At 42.1% G+C, this 24,740-nt stretch overlaps 1 protein-coding gene across 1 annotated transcript in view; it reads left to right on the forward strand.

Moving 5' to 3' along the window:
- The window catches only part of SPON1 (spondin 1), a 314,673-nt gene that overhangs the window by 13,377 nt on the left and 276,556 nt on the right, over nucleotides 1-24,740 (forward strand). Inside the window, exon 2 of the mRNA XM_070383983.1 lies at nucleotides 7,278-7,384. Coding sequence (XP_070240084.1) covers nucleotides 7,278-7,384 — 107 coding nt within the window. The remainder of the gene's footprint in view (nucleotides 1-7,277; nucleotides 7,385-24,740) is intronic.

The raw sequence follows: 24,740 nt of genomic DNA on the forward strand, positions 1-24,740 counted from the left end.
CAAAGACAATGATCTCCACCTCAGTCCTCTCAGTGGTTGTCCATTGTCACCTACTAGTTTTTCTCTGGAGACTCAGCCTCTGGAGATTGACCCTGAGGACCAGCTTTTTGGTTAATCAGCTTGCTGAGTGTCATGATCTTTATGATCATCATCATCATTTCGGTCATCATCTTCATTCCCAACATCACCAAGACCACCATCATCATCCTTTACAATTTTGAATCCTTTATATATATGCCAGGCTCTGTGGTAAATGTTTATTTAGTCATCTTTACATTCCTAAAGAAAGATAATATCATTAACCCCATTTTTTAAAAATGAGTATCAGGGAGGTTAAATAAGATCATATACTTATTAAGTGGTAGCTCTGGGACTGTAATCTGAAATCTTTGCTTTTAACCAGTTCCCTGTATATGCTCACAGAGTGGCTCCAAATGGACTTTAAAATTTTTTTTATTTTAATCCTTCATAAGCTTTTTTCTTTAATATCCTGGGTCTCTTAATGACCTCTCTCGGGAAGCACTTGGGAGGAGTCATTAGAAGATGCTATTATTTATTGCCAAGCAGTTGTCTTCAGTCAATACTGGGACTCAGAACACGCTGCGCATTTGTTCCTTTGAGGAGTCGTATAATGGGGCTCACTAGAGGGACGGGGATCTCCTCTCTTCCTTCAAATTACAGAGTGTAACACAGTCATAACCACTGATAATTATGGCTTGAAACACCAACTGCAGCCTCCAGAGCCTCCATCTTCTGGACTGTATTCAATAAGGTAAAGTAAAACCTTAGTTTTCTAGAACCTACAGGAATGCATCATTCTGGAAAGCTGTTTATGGGTAGCCCTTTAAGTGCTCTGCACAAATATACAAAAAGATCCATACTTATCATTCAGAAACATTGTTTAATAATATTCTTGTCAAAACAAAATTTTAATACAGAAAAGTTCAAAATCTTGCATCTTGGTGAATCATCACTTGTTGAATATACTTAAGCAACTGGCACCCAGATCAAGAACTAGAAGGACCTGCACTTCAGAAGCACTCCTGTGTCCCCACCCTAGATCAGCCCTGCCTCCCCTTCCCACACTTGAACGCACTGGCCTGACCTCTAGGATCATAGATTATTACTTTTCCTGGTTTGGGACTTCATATAAATGTCATTATACTTTATGTATTCTTTTGTGTCTGTCTACTTTCACTTAAGATTGTGAGATAATCCCTGTTGTTGTAGGTAGTAGTAATTTGTTTATTTTTAACTGAAAGGTTCTACTACAAATGATGCTGCTGTGAATATCTGGTAGGTGTCATTTGGTGCACACATGCCTGCATTTCTGTTGATTTAGGAGAGGCAGTCCTGGGTCATAGGGAATGTATAAGCTCAGCTTCAGTAAATACTGCGGAACAGTTTTCCAGGGAAGATGGCTCATTTTCAGTTCATCAACTGAGTGTGAGAGTTCCAGTTAAGAACATTCGATAATGTTAATCCTTTGAAGGTTATTCAGTCTGGTGGACATGCAGTGGTATTTTACTGTGGATTTAATTTGTATTTCCCCATTGACAAATGAGGTTGAGTGCCTTTTCATATGTTTATTGGACATTTGGGCACCTTCTTTTGTGAATTTTCTGGAGAAGGAAATGGCAACCCATTCCAGTATTCTTGTCTGGAGAATTCCATGAACAGAAGAGTCTGGTGGGCTACAGTCTACGCAGTCGCAAACAGCTGGACATGACTGAGTGACTAACACTTTTTGTGAAGTATTAGTTCATGTGAATTGCTTATTTTCTTACTTTGGGCTGTCTATCTTTTTCTTATTGATCTCTGAGAGTTCTTTATATATTTTAGATAAAAGTTTCTGGTTAAATGTATTGCCAATACCTCCTTTCACACCATAACTTACATTTTCTTATCAAAATTTTGTTTATCAACAGACATTGTTATCATTCCATTTACACATCTTGTTTATCATCAGTGTTTTTAAATGTTCTATTAAAAAAAAAAAAAAAAACTTTCCCAGGCCAAGATCATTCATGTTTCATCTTATGCTACTTTCTAAAACCTTTTTGTTTCACTTTTCACATTTAGCTCTACAATCCATGTGAAATTTTGAGTATGATGTTAGGTAAAGACCAAGATCCACCTGTTTATGTACCTTTTAAAAGTTGTGTTAGTTGCTCCCTCATGTCTGACTGTTTCCTAATTGTCACTGAATATATCTTCTTTCCCCCACTGCTCTGCAGTACACCCTTAATCATAAATCAAGTTTATATGTATTTGTGTAACTTTATCTGGACCTCAAACTATTCAATCGGCCTATTTTTCTTTCCTTGCTATAGTACACAGGCTTAATTTCTATAGCTGCATTGTCTCAATAGCTGGTAGTATAAGTCATCCAACTTCGCCTTTCTTTCTCCAGGTTGCCTTATATATTCTTGGCCCTCTGCACATATAAATTTTAGAATCGGCTTGTCAATATCACAAAATCATGCTGTAATTTTAATGTAAGTTGCCCTAAATTTATAAATCAGTTTGAGAAGAATTGACATCTTTACAACACTGAATCTACCAGTCCATGAATATGATTCAGTAAATATAATTACATACCAACTCTGCTATCCACTGTGCTGGGCTAAGATGTGATTCTTACCTTTGAAGGACTTACAAATAGGTAAACAAATACTTGCACACAAAATATTTAATGTGATCATTTCATCGCTGATAAATAATAAGAGCTAATATTTATTGTATCTGTTATCTGCCAACAATGGTTTTAAGGATTTTCATGCATTATTTATGCTTCACATTGATATGGTGAGGTAAATACTGTTATTAGGCCCATTGTATCAGCCAGTTCAGTAGCTCAGTATGTCTGACTCTTTGCGAACCCATGAACTGCAGCACACCAGGCTTCCCTGTCCATCACCAACTCCCGGAGCCTGCTCAAACTCATGTCCATTGAGTCAGTGATGCCATCCAATCATCTCATCCTCTGTTATCCCCTTATCCTCCTGCCTTCAGTCTTTCTCAGCATCAGGGTCTTTTCCAATGAGTCAGTTCTTCGCATCAGGTGGCCAAAGTATTGAAGCTTCAGCATCAGTCCTTCCAATGAATATTTCCTTTAGGATTGACTGGTTGGATCTCCTTGCAGTCCAAGGGACTCTCAAGAGTCTTCTCCAACACCACAGTTCAAAAGCATCAATTCTTTAGCGCTCAGCTTTCTTTATGGTCCAACTCTCACATCCATATATGACAACTGGAAAAACCATAGTTTTGACTATTTGGACCCTTGTCAGTAAAGTAATGTCTCTGCTTTTTAATATGCTGTCTAGGTTGGTCATAGCTTTTCTTCCAAGGAACAAGCATTTTTTAATTTCATGGCTTCAGTCACCATCTGCAGTGATTTTGGAGCCCAAAGAAATGAAGTCTGTCACTGTTTCCACTGTATCCCCATCTATTTGCCATGAAGTGATGGGACCAGATGCCATGATCTTAGCTTTCTTAGCTTACTCCTTTCCCAATTGGAATTTTAACAAGATCCAAGGGAAAAGAGCACCCAGGTCTTGATGGGGCAGTCAAAGGAAACATTACAAAAAAGATGAAAATTTAGCTGATTTCTAAAGAAGTTTGCCAGGAATGGAGGAGGTGGAACATTCCAGGTGTATGAATAGCCAAGTGGAAAAAAATAATACTGTAGGATGAAATGATGGCTTTTCAGGAAACTGCCAGTGAGAGAGTCCCAGGACTGAAATGTGGTGTAGCAGGGAATGGAAATATGGTTGGTGGAGCTTCCCGGAGAGACAGAGTCTGTGGGCCCATCAGTCTATGGAGTTTGAGCTGCAGCCTGAAGTCACTGACTGTGCAGCAGAGACTGCGTGTCTAGCTTAGGTTGGGTTCCTCAGAAGCAGGTATTATTCATTTCCTAGGGTTCCCATGTATAGTACCATAAACCGGTGGCTTAAAACAACAGAAATATATTTGCTCACAGTTCTCAAGGCAAAAAGTCTGAACTCAAGGTGCTGTCAGAGCTGTTTCCTTTTGGAGGCTCCAAGGAGTTTCTTCATGCCTCTCCTAGCCTCTGGCGGCAGTCCTTGCCGTTCACTGGCTTGCAGGCGCCTCACTCCCATCTCTGCTTCTGTCATCACTTGTCATTCTTCCCTGTGTGTCTCTGCATCTCTTTGTCTAAGGACATTGGCCATAGGCACTTGAACCAACGCACTTGGACTTAGGGTCACCTTAATCCAGTATTATGATCTCATCTTGACTAATTACATCTGCAAAGACCCTATTTCCAAAAATGGTCACATTTCCAGAAACCTGAGGTTAGGCTTATAATATACATTTTAGAAGGACACAATTTAACCCAGAACAAATCCTCAGGGGATGACTGGGGTGCAAGTGACTCTTAAAGGAAGTACTCCCAGGGGAAGCCAATAAAGGGTTAGGGACCTGGGACAGGGGAGGAAGAAACCTCACCTGGCCGTGACTCCGGGTGAGCTCTGATCCTGCAGGGCTATTTAGAGATGTTACGTCCTCAGAATCGTCACCTGATGCAAGGGAGCTGGGTCTTTCATGTTTGGCAGAGAAACTCCAGTGCCCTGAGGCTGGTCCTTCAGGAATGAGCCAGCCTCTGGAAGCAAAGGCTCATCAGTGCCAGGGCCACGTACGAGGGCACAAAGGAATTTGAGGTGATATGGGCACAGCCCCTTTATTGTCTGCCTCTTACTCTCTGTTCCCCTTCCTTCAGAAGTGTGTAGGTTGGCTTTGAAGGCCCACCACCCTAACCTAGATAACCTCAGACTGCTCTGGGGCTATCTGTCTATCCCTCAGAGATCTCAGTTCTTTCTCTTGACATCAAAGTCATCAGTTTCTGGGTGCCATTGCTTAGCACCCCACATTTTTTGCTCTTCTCTACTTCATTATGTCTTTTTTTCCCCTCAACCTTTCTTCCTTACTTTCTATCTGACCTTTTATAGACATTAGTAGCCAATCTTTGTGGTTATTCAGAAACCTAGGTTCCTTCCATCTTGTGGCTCCAATCCTTCTCCTGGGGTATCAGGGTCCTCTGCTGGATTCCCCTGCATGCAGCAGGCAGAGATGGGAAAAGAAGGATGGAGAATCATGTAGAAAATTTGGAGGGGCCAGGCAGGAAGTGGCATTCATCCTGTCTGTCCATGTTTTCCACCAGCAGGACTGGGACACAAGCAGAACAAACTGCAAGGGAGGCTGGGAATATGTTCCCGCTGAGTGCCCACAAGAAATAGATGTGTTTTGCCACATCCTCAGTTTTCATTCCAATCCCAAAGAAAGGCAATGCCAAAGAATGTTCAAACTACCACACAACTGCACTCATCTCACACACTAGTAAAGTAATGCTCTAAATTCTCCAAGCCAGGCTTCAACAATACATGAACTGTGACTTCCAGATGTTCAAACTGGATTTAGAAAGGGCAGAGGAAACAGAGATCAAATTGCCAACATCTGTTGGATCATTGAAAAAGCAAGAGAGTTCCAGAAAAACATCTACTTCTGCTTTATTGACTATGCCAAAGCCTTTGACTGTGTGGATTGCTACAAACTGTGGGAAATTCTTAAAGAGATGGGAATACCAGACCACCTGACCTGCCTTTTGAGAAATCTGTATGCAGATCAGGAAGCAACAGTTAGAACTGGACATGGAACAACAGATTGGAAAGGAGTACGTCAAGACTGTATATTGTCACCCTGCTTATTTAACTTATATGCAGAGTACATCCGGAGAAGGCAATGGCACCCCACTTCAGTACTCTTGCCTGGAAAATCCCATGGATGGAGGAGCCTGGAAGGCTGCAGTCCATGGGGTCGCGAAGAGTCAGACTCAACTGAGCGACTTCACTTTCACTTTTCACTTTCATGCACTGGAGAAGGAAATGGCAACCCACTCCAGTGTTCTTGCCTGGAGAATCCCAGGGACGGGGGAGCCTGGTGGGCTGCCGTCTATGGGGTCACACAGAGTCAGACACAACTGACGCGATGCAGCAGCAGCAGCAGAAGCAGAGTACATCATGAGAAATGCTGGGCTGGGTGAAGCACATGCTGGAATCAAGATTGCCAGGAGAAATACCAATAACCTCAGATATGCAGATGATATTACCCTTATGGCAGAAAGCAAAAATGAGCTAAAGAGCCTCTTGATGAAAGTGAAAGAGGAGAGTGAAAAAGTTGGCTTAAAGCTCAACATTCAGAAAGCTAAGATCATGGCATCTGGTCCTATCACTTCATGGCAAATAGATGGGGTAACAGTGAGACTTCATTTCTTTGGGCTTCAAAATCACTGCAAATGGTGACTAAAGCCATGAAATTAAAAGACGCCTGCTCCTTGGAAGAAAAGCTATGACCAACCTAGACAGCATATTAAAAAACAGAGACATTACTTTGCTGACAAAGGTCCACATAGTCAAAGCTATGTTTTTTCCAATAGTCATGTATGGATGTAAGAGTTGGACTATAAAGACAGCTGAGCGCCAAAGAATTTTGAACTGTGATATGAACTTTTGCTTTTGAACTGTGGTGTTGGAGAAGACTCTTGAGAGAAACTTGGACTACAAGGAGATCCAACCAGTCCATCCTAAAGGAGATGAATATTCATTGGAAGGACTGATGCTGAAGCTGAAACTCCAATATTTTGGCCACCTGATGCGAAGAACTGACTCATTGGAAAAGACCCTGATGCTGCGAAAGATTGAAGGTGGGAGGAGAAGGGGACGACAGAATATGAGATAGTTGGATGGCATCACTGACTCGATGGACATGATTTTGAGTATACTCCGGGAGTTGGTGATGGACAGGGAGGCCTGGTGTGCTGCAGTTCATGGGGTCGCAAAGAGTCAGACAGGACTGAGTGACTAAACTGAACTGATAAGGAGTTTATGCTGCAAGCAGCTGAGTCTGTCTTGGGCCAATCTATAGAAGTATATAACATTAGAGAACTGTCAAGACGAGTTGCTGACCATGTACTATTTTTATCAAATTGTGGTTACTAAGAGCGTTCATCTCAGGCTTGGTTGATTCAACAATTCCCAAGGAAGATCACAGTTCAGGTGTTTCAGCAGGTTCTGAAATGTGAGAGGGGGCTGGGTGGCGAGGGTGAAAGTTCATCACTCTACAAAATGAGCCTTTCCCGCCATCACCTGCCCTTGCAGCCCACAGGTCTGGGATGCTGATGAGGGCTCACATTTATCCATTTGACAAATGGAAGACAGCTGACTCTTGTGCTTATCATCTGCTTTCTTCTTATCTTGCAGTGACGCTTTCGGCTGCCCCTCCCTCCTATTTCAGAGGATTCACCTTAATCGCCCTCAAAGAAAACAGAGAGGGTGATAAAGAGGAAGACCATGCTGGGACCTTCCAGGTAAGAACGCTTCTGGGCTTACCCAGGGTCCTCCATCGTTGTAGTAGGTTGAGGCCAGCTGCAAGGTGAGTGTGCTGCGGAGGCTGATGGAAAGGAGCGGGACGGGTATCTGAACAGGCTTTTTGTGCAATTCCCTTGACCATTGGCCGGGTGGGCCAGGGCCATGGAAAGACCCATAACAGGGCGCGCAGCAGACGCCTCAAGTCTCCCTTAAGGCCGTGGGGCTTGGCCTCCAGGCAGGGCTCTTCTGGGGCTCATGGTGCCTTGGGCAGCAGACAGTCCAGTGTGCTGAGAACTTCCAGAACCCTGGCGAGGATCCGGCTGTTTTTCCTGTGCAGCCGCTTCTTGACTGGCAATTCTCAAGTGTAAACGGAACAAGAGCTTAGGATGACCAGACTGGAGGGAGTTCAAAGCACAGGAGAAGGACTATTAAGGGAACGAAGAGATTGATTTATGAGGGAAGATTAAAAGAATTAAACATGCTTTGCTTGGCTAAATGAACAGGGCCGAGTTGAAGAGGTGGTAATGGTCTTTAAATGTCAGTCCTCACAGAGCAGCCTCCTCCAGAGGAGGCCTCATTTGACTTTGTACAAAAGGGCGCAGCAAGACGAAAGTGGGTCAGGAGAAGAAAGGGAATCTCAAAGGCAAGGGCCCTGACAGTGAGTCATATTTCACTGTGCAACATTCTTCCAAGGGAAGTGGCGGGAACATCACCCCCTTTTCAGAGGCTTAGAAAGAGGCCAACGAGTTGTCAGAACACGTCCCAGAAGGACTGGGGCCATCCTAGGAGGAGGCCTGGCCAAATCTGCTGTAACCGTTTCTCATCTCAAATTTCCATTGTTCTGGAATCCATTTTTATCTGGCATTTGCAAACTCAGAGGGGAAAAAAAAGCAACAACGGAGGAAGAATACTTACACCCATAGCTGGCTGCTGGGGATTCTGGTACAATTTGTGGGTTCCATGGAGCACCCAAAATATCTTCCTTGTCCAAAGATATCTTTAACCCCTTATGGGCAGGTTGTAATTTTGAATCCTGTGACTTAAAGAAAAAGACAATGTCCTGTGTTTAGGAATCTGGGCTTGTGGCTGAGTGGGACCATTAATTCCATGCTCATTGTAATGTCCTTCTGTAGATATAGATGGCAGGAACTGTTTTGGAATGTATCTGAAGGAATTACTCAGATACAGTCTGTATTTGTTGGGTACTTACCATATGCCAGGCACTTGGTTAAGTGCTTTACCTTATCTCAGTTTATCTTACTTTACCTTATCTTAGTTTGATTCTATCAGCAACCAAGTAGATCCAAACTATTACACCTATTTCACAGATCAGGAAATTGAAATTTGAGAAATTAAATCCCTTGCCTAAATGGTTAGTAAGTAGTAAGGTCAGGCTTCTCTATCACATGTCTGATTCCAGTGACTAAATGTCTTCCTTATAGTCCTGGCCATGCTCCTGGCATAGGTGTGTTTGGACAATGCATCAGCAAGGTTGTCATTATAGAGAAAGGAAGATTCATGCGTGCATTCAGCCCACAAGAGCACTAAGATGTATCTTCCTTGTTCTTGGAGGTGTGAATGATTTATCAGATTGGGGCAGCTGAGAGATCTAGGCACCTGAGTGTCAGGAGGGATCAAGTTCTAAGAAGGGAAAAGGAGGGGGGGAGGTGGGAGATGGGAAATGTGATCTTAATATTTACTAAAACAAAATTTATCTGCTTTAAAATGAAGCTTAGAAATATATTCCCCAAAAGAGTTGAAAGCAGGGACTTGAACAGCTATGTGCACACTCATGTTCATAGCAGCAATATTAATGACAGCCAAAAGGCAGAAACAATCTAAATATCCATTGGTGGATGAATGGATAAACAAAATGTGGTGTATACATACAGTGAAATATTATTCACCTTTAAAAAAGGACATTCTGACATATGCTATAATACGGATGACCCTTGACATTATGCTAAATGAAATAAGTAGGCACAAAATGACAGATACTGTCTGATGTCACTTATATGAGCTTCATCATCAAGTTTATAGAAACAGAAAGTAGAATGGTGGTTGCCAGGAGATGTGAGAGAAAGGGAAATAGGGAATTATTGATGAAAATGTGTGGAGTTTCAATTAGGGAAGATGAAAAACGTTCTGGAGATAGATGGTGTTGATGCTAGTATAACATATTGAATGTACTTAATCCCATGAACTGTATACTTAAAAATGGTCAAAATGGTAAATTTTGTGTACATTCTGATACACATGCACACACTAAATAATGCCGGAGTTAGGCCAGTGGGGACATGGTTTCTTTCCTTGATGTTATTTTAATTCAGCAAATTGACAGTCTTCTCCAACTCACTGTTGTTTCTGCTTGGCTTAATCTTGGTCCTGGAAACCAGTTGGTGAATACAGGGCCCTGCTCACATTGGGCAGTAAGAAAATATCTGTTGAATGAATAAATGAACAAATTGTTCTTTCTACTAGTGCCCATAACTCATTCCAATTGGGGATTGTTTCAGAACTCTCTATGTATTCATCTTTCCTTCTTCTCTTAGAGCTTCTGATATCCTTTCTTTATATCACAGTGGTTCTCCAAGTGTGGTCTTTGGACCACCAGCATCAGCATCATCTGGGAACTTGTTAGAAATAAAAAAAATCTCAAGCCCCACTCAGACTTTCTGAATTAGAAGCTCTGAGGGTGGGGCCCCCACAGCTTGTGTTTCAGCAAGCCTTCAGGATGAATCCAGTGCAAACTCGAGTTTGAGAACTAATGTTGAAATGAGACGAGGATACAACCTGTCCAGCAAGAACTCCATCATCACATCAACAAATCTGTTGTTTGAGCCTTAACAACATCAAAGTTGGAAACATATAGGAAAAACGCCTCACATACAATAATAATGCTTGCATGCCAGATACTGTTCTAAGTGGTTTACATGTTTTAACTGATTTAATCCTCAGAGTAACACCACAAGATAAGCATTATTATCCTGTTTTTCACAGATGAGAAAATTGTGGCAACAGAGGGATTCCAGTAACTTTATTAAGACCATTCAGCTCTAAGCAATAAAGCTGGGATTCAAACCTTGGTAAATGAGAGTCATAATAACTTTTTAATGGCAGTAGGCTCTATGTCAAGAGCTTTATATTCCTTATCCTACTTAGCTCTCATAGCAACCCTGTAAAGTCAGGATTGTTGTACCCATTTTCTAGATGATGAAACCAAGTCTCCAAGGGACTAAGTAAATTGACCAAAGGAATCTAACATCTTAAGGGGGTGGGGAAGGGATCCTGTTTTAGAGGTTTTCTCCCATTCATCTCCCCACCCCTGCCCTGCCTTGCACGTTCACTTGGGTGCCCAGTATCTTGGAGGTTAGGGAGAAATCATAGCTCATGTCATCTTGCCTCTCCTGCTTCAGACATCGTGGTCTCTGTACTTGCCCCCTTCCACTCTAGCATGAAAGTATTTTCTCTCTGTATCAAAGCTGTCATCTTTAAAGTCATTCATTTATTGATCAGCATTTATTGAGTGTCTCCTTTGTGCCAGGCACTAAGGTAGGCACTGGAGATACAGCAGTGAGAAAAACAGACATCATCCTACCCTAATGGAACTTATAGCATCCTCCTTGTCACTGCGCTTTATATCAACAGGCATGACAGGAAGTCAGCAAGTCATCAGTGGAGACATGAGTAGATGATCAGAAACTACAAATGCTGATATAATTATATATATACACATAGCAATTAACAAATATTTAGAAGTACTTCTTTGTTAACACCCTCACTCCAAATATGCCAGCTTTAAGGACTTAATATCAATGATGAAATCCTAATATCCTTTACTTCTGGTGGAAATGACATTCTTAGTTCTAAAAGTGACTCTAAGAGGTGATGATTTTGCTTCTCAATGAGAGCCCTTACTCAGCGCACAGATTCACTAGGTACAAAAGAAACTTTAAAGCAAACATTAATGCCCCTTTAGACTTAGTAGGGAGAGAATGGGGCTGTCGGGAGAGGAAGGCTAAGGGTTACAGCGCCCCCACCGCCACCCTGGAGGCCGAGGAGAAGGGGGCGGGGCTGCTCCTCTGCTTCCAGCGGCGGCTGGTCCAGCGTGGCAGTTTTGGCACCGCTGAGGGTATCTGTCCCTGGCCGCCAGACGGGAGAGACATGGGAACCTTTGTGATGAGCTAGCTGGGTGTACTCACGGTTAATTGAAAGTGACAAGGAATGCGGCGGCTGGACTGCCTGTACAGAAGTCAAACCCCAATCCTTTAAAATCGTATTGCTCAAAGCAAGTTGCTTCCTGGAATGTTCGTGGCCCAGCCAACTGCCCAGCACTTTCTCCCTCCTCCTTCAGGGCTCTCTGCTCAGACGTCCCTTTCCCGGGAGGGAGAGGGGGGCGCCCCATCACTCTCTTTGGAACTTCACTCCCCCTTCTATCCCTGGCTGAATCCCCTATCCCTCTCCACTCCACTGCCTTTCTGGCCACCTGATGTACCATCTATTTTACTTGTTGACTTGAGTATCACCTGCCCCCTTCCACTAAGCTGTAAGCCCCACTAGGCAGGGATTTTTGCCAGTCTTGTTTGCTACTGTACCCCAGCACCTCATCCTGAGCCCCTCACAGAGTGGGCACTTCAATTAGACAGAATTTTAAGTGCCATATTTATACTAAAATTCAAGCTGCTAATTTGTAATGCCATTGCTTTAGTTTAAAGTCCTGTATGCATCAACTAGTTAATGGAATAGGCTGCCATTCAAAGGAAGAAAGCCTCGTTTTAAAAAGGAATGTGTGCCTAATATTCTTTATCAACACCATACAATCAAATATTTTCTGATAACTAATTATGTTCTATTCTTAATCACCTGTTTATAAAATGTTTTCATCATCTCTTTATTAACAATAAATACTTATTAGTGCCTGATGAGTTCTGAGCCATGTAAGAAGCTCAATGAGTATTCAACACACTTTTCTGAAAATAAAATGCTATTGCAAGCCTGTTTTTAGGAATTCTCTCTTAGTTTATAAGAAAATGTCCTCTTGTTACACTCACCTAAGCTTAATTGTGACCCTTATAAGATTAGAATTTTTAAATCACTATTCACTGCTATAAATAATGGAGAAAAATTATTTTCTTGAATAAAACTTTTTTCCTTATTTGATATTGGTTTACTAGAAGAGATTCCCAGAAGTGCAAAGGATATGGACATTTTTATGTTTTTGATGTATATTTCAAAGGTGCTTTCTGCCTCTCGGCCTCACCCAAATTTTCACTCAGCATTCTCTTCAACAACCTGAATTTGAACATTACATCAGAGTAGCCATAGCCACTGATGTGAAGAGACACATAATATTCCCACATCAGGATTGGGCATGACAGTATTTGGGCAGGTCAAACTGAGAGACTAAATCTAGCAAGATGAAAAGCTAATGGAGAAACACAGCAAGTTACCTGCTTAGATCCAAATAACCTATTGTAGCTGTATGAGAAGAGTGATTCGGATTTATGGTAGCACATTAAACAAACAACATATGTATCTTAGGGTTTTTAGTTGCCCATAAGTTCAGAATGAGTCATTCATGAGATAGGATCTCAGGCTATTATCACAGGAGCATGAACGGGGGAGTTAGATTGTCTTACGGGATTCTTAATCTGTCCTCAGAGAGCCCACAATATTTTTTCTTTTCCTGTAGAGTATACCTTTCTGGTGAATGAATATTACCATATAAAATGTGCAATACTTTCCTTCATTTGTTTATTCAAATATTTCCATAGCATGCAGAGCACTCTACTTTTCCTTCACAGTGGTTATTACAGCTTATGTATTTGTAAGATTATTTGTTTAATATTGCTCCGTCCCACCAAATTGTAGGGATGACCTTATCTATTTTGTTCACTAGTGTATTTCTTTTACTAGCACTGTGCCTGGCACATGGTGGACATTCAATAAATATTAGGTGAGATGAGCTAATAAAAGCATTGATTACCAGCTATGTAAACAGCAACTTACTAGGCCCTGAGCATATTGAGATGAATAATTAAGGCCTAGTACATAGTGTTAGTTAGGAGGTCAGGATCTCCAGTAGAACTTCTCAACCTTGGTAGGTTAGGTACAGTGTTAGAGCACAAACAGTGAGAGCCTAGATATTTATTTCCTTGGATATAGGGGTGATCTCTGGAGAAGGCAATGGCACCCCACTCCAGTACTCTTGCCTGGAAAATCCCATGGACGGAGGAGCCTGGTAGGCTGCAGTCCTTGGTGTCGCTAAGAGTCGGGGACTCGGGACTGAGTGACTTCATTTTCACTTTCATGCATTGGAGAAGGAAATGGCAACCCACTCCAGTGTTCTTGCCTGGAGAGTCCCAGGGACAGAGGAGCCTAGTAGGCTGCTGTCTATGGTGTCGCACAGAGTCGGACACGACTGAAGTGACTTAGCAGTAGCAGGGGTGATCTCATCTGTCTACTCTAGGGAAATGCTATCATTTCTTCCCTGTAACATAAAGAGACTTGTACAGAAAGAACTATATTGCACATACTATTACAATTGCTGCATGTGTGCAAATAAGAAAGCAATCATTTGTAGGAAGCAAGGAGTGAGTGCTAATTTGGGAGAAGAGAAAGGATATTTATAGAGATGGAAACTTTTTTTAATTGAAATACAGTTGATTTATTATGTGTTAGTTTCAGGTGTACAGCAGCGTGATTCAGGTATATATATTCTTTTTCAGATTCTTCTCCATTGTAGGTTACTACAAGATATCAAATATAGTTCCCTGTGCTATAGCTATATTTTATATATAGTAGTGTGTATCTATTAATCCCAAACTCCTAGCTTATCCCTCCCCCTTTTTTCCTTTGGTAACCAGAAGGTTTTTTCTATGTCTATTAGTCTGTTTCTGTTTTGTAAATAAGTTCATTTGCATCATTTATGTTGATTCCACATGTAAGTGACATCATATGATATTTGTCTTTGTCCGAGTTACCTAACTTAGGATGATAATCTCTAGGTAATCTCAAGGCCCATCCATGTTGCTGCAAATGCCATTATTTCATGTTTTTTTATGGCTGAATAATATTCATGTGTCTGTGTGTGCATACCACATCTTCCTTCTTTCTTCATTCATCTGTTGATGGACACTTAGGTTGCTTCCATGTCGTGGCTATTATAAATAGTGCTGCTATGAATATTGAGGTGCTTTTTTTTTTTTAATTAGAGTTTCCATCCTTTTCAGATATATGCCCAGGAGTGGGATTGCAGGATCGTATGTTAACTCTATCTTTAGTTTTTTAGGGAACCTCCCTACTGTTCTCCACAGTGACTGCACCAATTTACTTTCCCACCAATAGTGTAGAATTGTTCTCTTTTCCCCACATCCTCTCCAGTATTTGTTATTTGTAGATGTTTTGATGATGGCCATTCTGACTGGTGGGAGGGGATACCTCATTGCAGTTTTGATTTGCATTTCTCTAATAATCAGTGATGTTGAGCATCTTTTTATGTGCCTCTTGGCCATGTCTGTGTCTTCTGTCTTCTTGAGACAGTAACTTTTGAGTTGTCTCTTTGGGTGGTTGAAATTTGCAGGTGGACAAGGGGTGAATGTCAGGGGTTTGTGTGAAAACCACTCTACTTTTTTCCTTTTTTTTTTTTTTTTTTAAGTTTAGACCATGTTTCATGTTTATTACTTTCCAACACTAAATTTTGTTTTAGAAAATTCATATGAAGAAACAATAAGTGCTAGACATTTGTTACATTTAAAATACTTATTTTTGGTTGTAGTGAACAATATTTCATTCCTGCCCTCAACTAGTTTAAAGTAGAAAAGCACCTAACCAAATGTAGAACTCAGTACATACTTAGAACTTATAATTTAGTATAAGGGAATTAGAGACAATATACAACATAAATACTTATGTGTTAGGTAAAAAGTGTAATGGGGAAAACTATTGGAATGGATAGATGCCATTTAAAATGGTGGCTCGGGTGAGATACTAAGAAGAAGCGCATTTGGGTAAAGACCTAATTGTTGACAGAGCACTCTTTCCTCTGTTTTAAAACTTGCTCTAGTCGTTCCCTGTAGCTACTTTGACAAGTGTATAGAGCCCAGTGAAGGCACGGTAAATGTTTTTTCGAATGAATGAATGAACGAACCAGAGGATGGATGACATGGTATACTGGCCCCTTCCCTTCAGGAACTCACGGAATGTAAGATGCCTCTGTGAGCTGTGATCCTAAAAAAAAAACATCAAAAGGACATATTTAAAAAACAGTGTCATGACCTCTTCTTCAACACTTGGTTTTTCTTTTTTCAATTCTATTTAAAATCATTTGTAAAAAAGATGAGACGCAGTGTGGCATGTGAGTGCCTGGGCCAGATATTGGTCCTCAGGCTGCCGTAGCCCTGGCCCCTGATTCCTGATACCAGAAAGGACAAAAGGTAATTTCCTTCTAAATGGGCAAGTCCTGAGTCTGGGAACCTGACCACATGCCTGATCAGAACTTGAACATCATTCCTTTCAACAGAGCACACCCTTGTTTTGTGATGGAAATTATAGAAATGATAAATACAGAGCATGCTGCTGCTGCTGCTAAGTCACTTCAGTCGTGTCCGACTCTGTGCGACCCCATAGACGGCAGCCCACTAGGCTCCCCTGTCCCTGGGATTCTCCAGGCAAGAACACTTGAGTGGGTTGCCATTTCCTTCTCCAATGCATGAAATTGAAAAGTGAAAGTGAAATCACTCAGTCGTGTCCGACTCTTAGCGACCCCATGGACTGCAGCCTTCCAGGCTCCTCCATCCATGGGATTTTCCAGGCAAGAGTACTGGAGTGGGATGCCATTGCCTTCTCCGAATACAGAGCACAAAGAAGCTAAATAAGATAAAATAAGTCATTTATAAAATAAAGATAAACTATTTTATCTTATTTATATGATAAAATAGGTCATTTTATAATCTAGAGATAACCATTATTAGCATTTGGGTATATTTCCTTCCAGATTTTAAGTGTGCACACATACCCATATATGTATCAGCTCTTCTGTTTCTACAGGTGGCCATTTAGAATTTCACAGTATCAGAGATGGGCACACAGTTTATTAATGACAGTAAGAAGCATCGCTATTTTTAGGCTCATCTTCCTCCTCCAAAAGGACCGCGTATCTCATTGTTCTTCCAATTCTAGCTTCGCTTTTCTATTTAGAATGTACAGTGGGTGTCTGCAAAGATCATGGGTTTGGGAGTTTGCAGACCCGGGCTCAAATTCTACCTCTACCAGCTTAGAAAAGAAGTCAACTTAATTTCCCTGAGCCTTAGTTCTTCTTAGGGCTTCCCCTGTGGCTCAGATGATGAAGAATCTGCCTGCAATGCAGGGAACATGGATTCGATCCCTGGGTTGGGAAGATCCCCTGGAGAAGGGAATGGCAACCCACTCTAGTATTCTTGGCTGGAGAAGTCCATGAACAGAGGTGCCCGGTGAACTACAGTCCATGGGGTCACAAGGCGTCAGATACGATGGGGTGACTAGCACTTTCACTTTTTTTGCTTAGTTCCTCTGTCTTTGAAATTGGCCTGATAAAGACTGTTTTGAGTATCAGATGAGGTAAGCTATGTGTAAAATGCCCAACACAGTGCCTGGACTTAATCAGCGTCTCTTCCTTCTGAGCCTGCGGCCTAGAGCCCTTTCTGTGTTTCTGTGTCTAGTGAATCACAAACTCTATCCCGCTGTAGATGTGGCAGATGTCTCATCCTAGGTATAACTCACCAGCTGTCTGTGAGCCTCTACCAAATAAGGGGAGAGACAGCCTTCTTTAATTCTGTCTTCACTGTAATATGATTGACTATAATGTAAAATGGAAAATTTCAGTGGGCACGTAATACTCAGTAAATAAAAGCAAAATTCTGTTCCATGTGGCTGCTAGCAGTTTGGCTGGACTCAATTACTGGCTTAGTGACCTCCTCCCACACAACAGCTTCACTGAAAAGGGGGTTCAAACTGTACCTTGACAAATGCTCTACACCTCTGGGAATGAGCAGATGGAAGAAACCACGACTGTCACCTCCGGGTACTAACAGATCTGGTGCTTCATTTACTTCCATTCTCTCCCTCCAGGCTGTAAGTTTCATAAGAACAGGGACTGTCTGTGTCACAACTGCATCACCAGTGTTGGGTTCAGCGTCTGCCACACAGCAGGTGCTCAGTAAATATTTGTCACAAAAATAAGTAACTGTATTAATTTCCTGTCAGTCTCAGACCCATCCCCTGAGGTAGGCACTATTATCATTCCCATGTTACAGGCAAGGTAACACTGAGCGAATTAGAAATGTGACAAAAGGCATGGAGCCAGTAGATGGCTATGAGCAAGGATCAAAACACCTGTGGTTCATGCCATTTTCTCTATTCAGCATCTCTTGTAGCTCCAGGGCAGAAGTGTATGAGAGACAGACATACGTTCACTACTTGGTTCCCTAAAATCCCTTCTGGGTCATTCCAGGGATCACACCAGGTTTATTGTCTCACAGATCCTCAACCTCCAGGGTTCAGCCCTGCACATGCCATTGCCTCTGTTTCCTGATACTCATGTCTTACTTTCATCCCATCTAGATTCTGTGCCCCCTACCCCATCTCTGAGCTCTCGGATACTTGGTATATCTCCCTTTAAAAAAAAAAAAAAAAGTGTAATTTTTTTTTAATGTTGTGTTAGTTTCTACCGTACAACATGAATCAGCCATATGTATACATACATACCCTCCCTCCTGAAGCTCCCATCACCCCCCCAGTCCCACCCCTCTAGGTCATCACAGCACTGAGCTGAGCTTCCTGTGCCGCACAGCAGGTTCCCACCAGCTAGCTGCTTTACACACAGTGATGCATACTTGTCAACGCTACTCCCTCAGTTCGCCCCGCCCTCTCCTTCCCCCGCTGTGTCTGCATGTCTGTTCTCTATGTCTGCGCCTCTATTCCTGCCCTGCAAGTATTCGCCAGGTGAACTTCCCGACCCAGAGATCGAACCTGGGTCTCCCGCATTACAGGCAGACGCTGTACCGCCTGAGCCACAAGGGAAGCCTCTATGTATATACACATTAATATACAATATTTGTTTTTTTAACTCTAGTTCTTTTCACTCTTTATAGCCCTTATGTGTTAAATCCCTGTTCCCCTGCAAGAGTCTGCGAAGAGGCTGGAAGCTAGGCTGCAGCTATCTCTGTATTCCCACGGCCTCACCAAGGCTTGGCACACTGGCCAGCTGATAAATGTTTTCCAAATTGATGGATGACTGCTGCTAGAATTTCTGGCCCTACCTCTTGTTTGCTGGCATTAGTTGGTCTCATGCTTTCTTGCATGGGAACTAGCATTGTTTCCATATCTATTTTTCTGAAGCTCCGGAAATCATTTGCAAATACATGACAGAATTGTTTAGCAGACAATAGGTAATGTTTATCGCCCCAAAGCACTTTTATCATGAATGTATTAAGTAGCTTAAAAATGTCAGTAAGTCACTCTGTGGCCTTGCAATCCTCTCATCTTTTTGAATGAGAATGATGACTCTCCATTCCAGATCTAACTACTTTATAGATCTTAATTCTGGTTTTACAAACCTGTAAAACCATGTTTGCTTTTCAAAATGGTTACATCCAAAGAGCAGATGGATCATAATTTCTTTATACAATAGCCTATTGTAGCATGCTTAGGTAAATTTTTAAAATATTATTAATAATTTTTATGAAGAAAACCTTTTCATTTACTTATTTGCAACAAATATTTACTAAGCCTATTATGTTCAAGGCATTTTCTGGGCCGTGTGAATATAGCTGTGACAAAACAGACAAAAATCCCTCCCCTTATGGACATTGTGTTTCTAGGTTTCCCACCATTTCCTTGGGATAGAGTCCCAAGTTTCTATATCGAGATTTTTGCCTCTCGATATATATTAGAATATCACTTTTTATCACAGCTGATCATGTGGGAACTTGAAGAGAAGCCTAGCTCAGAGCTTCCTTTTAGAGAGAATATGTTACCTTCGCCAAGTTACTTTGTCTGGTTTTTCCCCTTGACCACAAAACAGTCCCTCCAGTTGACTCCCAGTTGATACCTAATGTCCCCTAGTCCCTCCTTCATTTGGAGGAGGCCACGGTGTTGAGAAAGCCCCCATCTGTATCCCATGTGGTCTCTATACCCCAACTTGCACATCCCCTTCTTGTGCAATTCTGTGCATGTGCTCACACCTGACCTCAGTCATATCCAACTCTTTGTGACTCCATGGACTGTAGCCCGCCAGGCTCCTCTGTCCATGGACTTTTCCAGAATTCTGGAAATACTGGAGTGGGTTGCCATTCCCTTCTCCAGGGGATCTTCCCTGTTCAAACCCACATCTCTTGCCTCTCCTGCGTTAGCAGGCGGGTTCTTTACCACTGTGCCATCTGGGAAGCCCTCTTGTGCAATTACCTTCTTATGATCAAGGCCAAGACCTTAGAGTTTTGTCTTAATAAATTGATTATTCAACATGTTCCATCTCTTCAGCATTTCAAGATCCTTCAAATTTGGCATCTTTTATCCAATGTGGTTCATCACTGTCCTCACAGCCTATGTCTCTGCAGATTAAACGAGTCTGTACTCTCAGGTAAGCCAACCATGCACACTTCAGGGGCTGTGTATTTCCTCTTCCCTCTGCCCAGGATACTCTTCCCCCAGGTAGCCATAACTCCTACCACCTCGCTTCTTTCAGTTTCCTCCTGAAAGGTCATTTTTGTCAGAGTCCAGTTCCAACCATATTTTATTAAAACAATACTCTCATCACTCTTAATCCCATTTACCCGGTTTGGTTTTCTTCTTTTGACTGATCACCACATGACATGGTTGTTATGGGCTTGCTGGTGTGTTAGCTATTTTCCCTCACTGAAACGTCAAATTCACAAGAGTAGGAACGTTGTTTTGTTCAGCACGTGTCTGTTCTCCTGTCACAGTGTCTGGCACATAGAAGGCAATGAATACCGTCAATTTCCTAAGTGTGCTTTTTCGTGAGGGGCTGCCCTGGGTCTTTGCTGCTGTGTGCAGGCTTTCTCTAGTTGCAGTAAGCAGGGGTACTCTCTAGTTCTGGTGTGTGGGCTTCTCATTGTGGTGGCTTCTCTTGTTGCAGAGCACAGGCCCTGGCACTCCCAGGCTTCAGTAGCTGTGGTACATGGTCTTAGTTGCCCCACAGCATGTGGAATCTTCCAGGACCAGGGATTGAACCTGTGTCGTCTGCATTGGTAGGTAGATTCTTAACCACTGGACCGCCAGGGAAGCCCAGGTGTGCCTTTTAGAATTCAGCTCTAAAGCCATTTGCTCTTTTTGACAATGAAATGATACTGACTCCATGTAAGGACAAGTATTCTGACCCCCACTCAGTTCTTTTCCTTCCTAAAGTCAGCTTCAAAGACGTTCCAGGCTTATTCACGTGTACTCGTATGAAGATTCATGCTCATGCCCATCTCCTGGCCTTTTCCCTAAGCAACCTGTACTTGTGCAACTGTCTTTCTGGATCCTAAAAGAGGACTTTGTCTGAATACCAGTTTATTTTTATTATTTTACTGGCAACATAACCACTCCATCTTTCACTGAACCACGTAAGCTTGGGTCACTTAATTTACCCTTGACTGTTAGTTTGGAATAATACTAATTCAAAGACTTACAATGATTACATAAGGATTTCCAGTTTCTGCTGTGACGTGTGAAGAGCTTAGAAGTCACTGCTCCTGTACTCACATACACACACACAAAAACTGAAAACAAGTCTAATTAGATCCATCAGTGATTTGAGGTCACAAAGCAAACTGCCCTTCCTCACCGGCAAACTGGAGAGATGAGAAACACTGAGAATCACAGCTTAATAGCAACAGAATCTGCTGGAGACCATAACTGATCAGAATACTCGCACGGTAACTTATGAGTAGCTACAGGCTGAACGCTGGGTGTGGATAAACCTGGTAGACTCCGAGGAGCTCAGTGCTGGGGGGCACCACACATGTGTGAGTTTTACCTCCAGGAGTCCCACCAGGTTCTCACAGTGAAGATCGGAAAGATCCTCTCCAGTTTCAGGCAGAGGGAGGGGGGAAGTAACCATTTCATAGTATATCCAGAGCATTCGTCTTAACAAAGATCTTTCTTCTGAGCCTTACCTGACCTGAAGGAAGGGCAGTTAGCCAACTCCAGCCCCTCTAGCCTTCTTGTCTCACATAAAGGGAATTAAAAAAAGGTCAAGAAACTCTTCTAAAGATCACATCCCAGAGACTGTGGTTGGATACAAAACCTGAGATTTAATCATAAGATTCTAGACTACTTCCCCTTCCCAACCCTTTACCATCAACACCAACAGGACTTTGGTGTAATAACAGTGGATTATAACCAAGAGAGGGCCAAGGCACAAACTCTATTTAAGGAATTTCTAGAAAAAACCAAAGATAATAGGGGAAACAAAAATCAAGTCACTGGAGGAGATTGAAGCCTCTGACATCCACACCACAGCAAACATTAAGCACACAGCCTAACTCATATGTGGCCAGATAAACATAAATCCTCACCACTAAAGGCCTATTTGCCTCAGTTCTTATTACCCTATGGATCATGTCTGGCTTTCAACGAAAAAATTACAAGTCATGCTAAAAGCCAAGCAAAAAAAAAAAGCACAGCCTGAAGAGACAAAAACAAGCATTAGAGCCAGACTTGGATATGACAGATTTTGAAATTACCAGACTAGATTTAAAATAACTATGATTAATGTGCCAAGGACTCTAATAAAAAGTGGGCAACATGCAAGAATAAATGGTAATGTAAGCAAAGAGTTCGAAATTCTAAGAAAGAATCCAAAGGAAATGCTAGAAATAAAAAACATTGTAACAGATATGAATAATGCCTTTGATGAGCTCACCAGCAGATTGGACATGGCCAAGGAAAGCATCAATGAGCTTGAAGATTTCTCAGTAGAGACTTGCACACTAAAATGTAAAGAGAAACAGAAAGAATGAAAAATCAGAACAGAATATCTAACAACTGTGGGACAATGCTCAAAGGTGTAACATACATATGATAGTAATACCAGACAACGAGAAAGAAGAAGAAACATTTGAAGATCAGATGAAATAATAAAAAAGACATCAAAGTTAGTAGCTGGCTCATACTGAATGATCAATAAATGATAGGCATTGTAGCTACCACTGTCATCATTGTCATCATATAATCAGTTGATAGATCAAAATACCAGAGGAGAAAGGAACAGTTTGGATCAAAGGCAACTTTTTCAAGAGGACATAGTTTAATCAGGGATAGGAGGGATATTTCTTCATTTGAAACAGGACGAAGGCAAGAGAAACTGGTGAAAATACAGAACAGTTTGAGTATGAACAAGAAATGAAAGTAAGAGTTCACACAGGATGCTGTCCATATAATTGACTTTAACAGAAGTATTGCGAAAATGAAATGATATACAATGGTGGTTTTCAAATTGTAGTGAACATAAGAATTTCCTAGGTTCTTGTTTATAATGCATCTCTCTGGGGCCCCACCAGAGAATTTGCTTCTATGCGTCTAAGTGAATGAGGAGTTGGAGCAGAGGACCTAAGTAAATTTGAAAGAGGTATTCCACAGACCACTTTTTAATAAATATATAAGCATATTGATTGCAGCCTGGCCTGAAATGTGCTCAACAGATGTTTAGTAGGCAGAGGCAAGTTCACCTGCAAAGGGGCACAGACAAGATTGAGGACTGAGAAGATCACCTCGCAACAGGGAGACCCCATTTAGAAAACACACATTTCTAGGAAGAACTTTCAGACTAGATTTGTAACTCCATCAACTCTTGAGAGTCTGGTTACAGGATTCAGTGAACAGATGGTGTGATTTCCCCAAGGGTGCCAACCCTAAGTTTACAATGGAAGGTGGGAACAGGCACCCAGCCATGAGGAGAGGCAACCAGGGTACCACTGAAAAGGCTGCTCAAGGTCCAGGCTGGGGAGGCAGCAATGCCTCCAGCAACTCCACTGCCCATAACTCTCCCAACACTTCCTCATTTCTCTGCCCCCTCTTCGGAACCAAGGATCTCAAGAGAGTTGTGCCTACACATGTTTTCCCCATGTCTTCACTGTCCATTCACTTCTCAGCCTCCACCAGGATGCATTTAGCCATATTAGCCACCAAAATGGCTCTTGGCAGTCCTTTAGTGATCTCCATTTGTCAGTAGACACTTCTCCTCCATCACTTCCTTACACATCCTTCTCCATCAGACAGGGCTCACCACTCCTTGTTTCCTAAAGCACTCTCCTTTCATCTCTTTCTGGTTTTATGTCTTTTCCTTTCTGACTGTGGTTGTGTCTTTATTTGCTTCTCCCTTCTATCTGACCTCTGGATCTCTGATTCTCAAACTTGGCACTACTGACATTGGGGTCAGATAATTCCTTGTTTTGGACAGCTGTGCTGTGCACTGAAGAGCATTTAGCAGCATCCCTGGCTTTTAGCCACCAGAGGCCTGTGGCAACCCCTCCCCAAACAAACTGTAACAATCAAAAATGTTACCAGACATTCTCAAATGTTCCCTGTGTTTGTGTGTGTGTGTTAGTAGTTCAGTTGTGTCTGACTCTTTGTGACCTCATGGACTGTAGCACACCAGACTCCTCTGTTCATGGAATTCTCCAGGCAAGCATATGGGTAGCCATTCCCTTCTCCAAGGGGTCTTCCTGGCCCAGGGATTAAACCCAGGTCGCCTGCACTGCAGGCAGATTCTTTATGCTCTGAGCCACCAGGGAAGCCCTAGGGGATAAAATCACCCTTAATGAGACTCACTGCCCAGATGTTGCACTGTTCATACTCAGTCCTATGACCCTTTTTGTCCATTCTCTACACCCAGACTCATCTATTGCTATGGCTCTAAGTGCCATCTCATGATAATGATGCTCATGTATGCTTCACTTAAACATTTGCTGTTCACATCCATGTTCTAAACCTTAGGCTACAGATAGCAGATAAATTCAGACTATGGCTTTTTAAATTAACATGGATTCAATCCCTGTTCTACTCTTGCTACCTGTGTGATTTTAGCCCTCGAAGCTTCCATTTCTTTGTCTGAAATAATGACGAGCTCAAACCTGTAAAGGCAATCAGAGTCCTTGGTGCATAGTCCATTCTTAAGCATTAGTTATCATAACTTTCATAGTCATTACCACTGCACCTTGAGATTATGGACAGTGGGCTTCTGAAGTGCAAAGGAAGGTCCTGTTGGCCTTGTTAAGTAATACAGTGTTGAGAGTTCAGTTCTAGAGCTTAAGAGACCCAAGTTCGAATCCTGATACCACATCTCCACTCTGTGGCCCCTCTAAACCTGTTTTTCTC

Source organism: Bos mutus, chromosome 15 (genome assembly GCF_027580195.1).
Source record: "Bos mutus isolate GX-2022 chromosome 15, NWIPB_WYAK_1.1, whole genome shotgun sequence".
Taxonomy (NCBI): Eukaryota; Metazoa; Chordata; class Mammalia; order Artiodactyla; family Bovidae; genus Bos; species Bos mutus.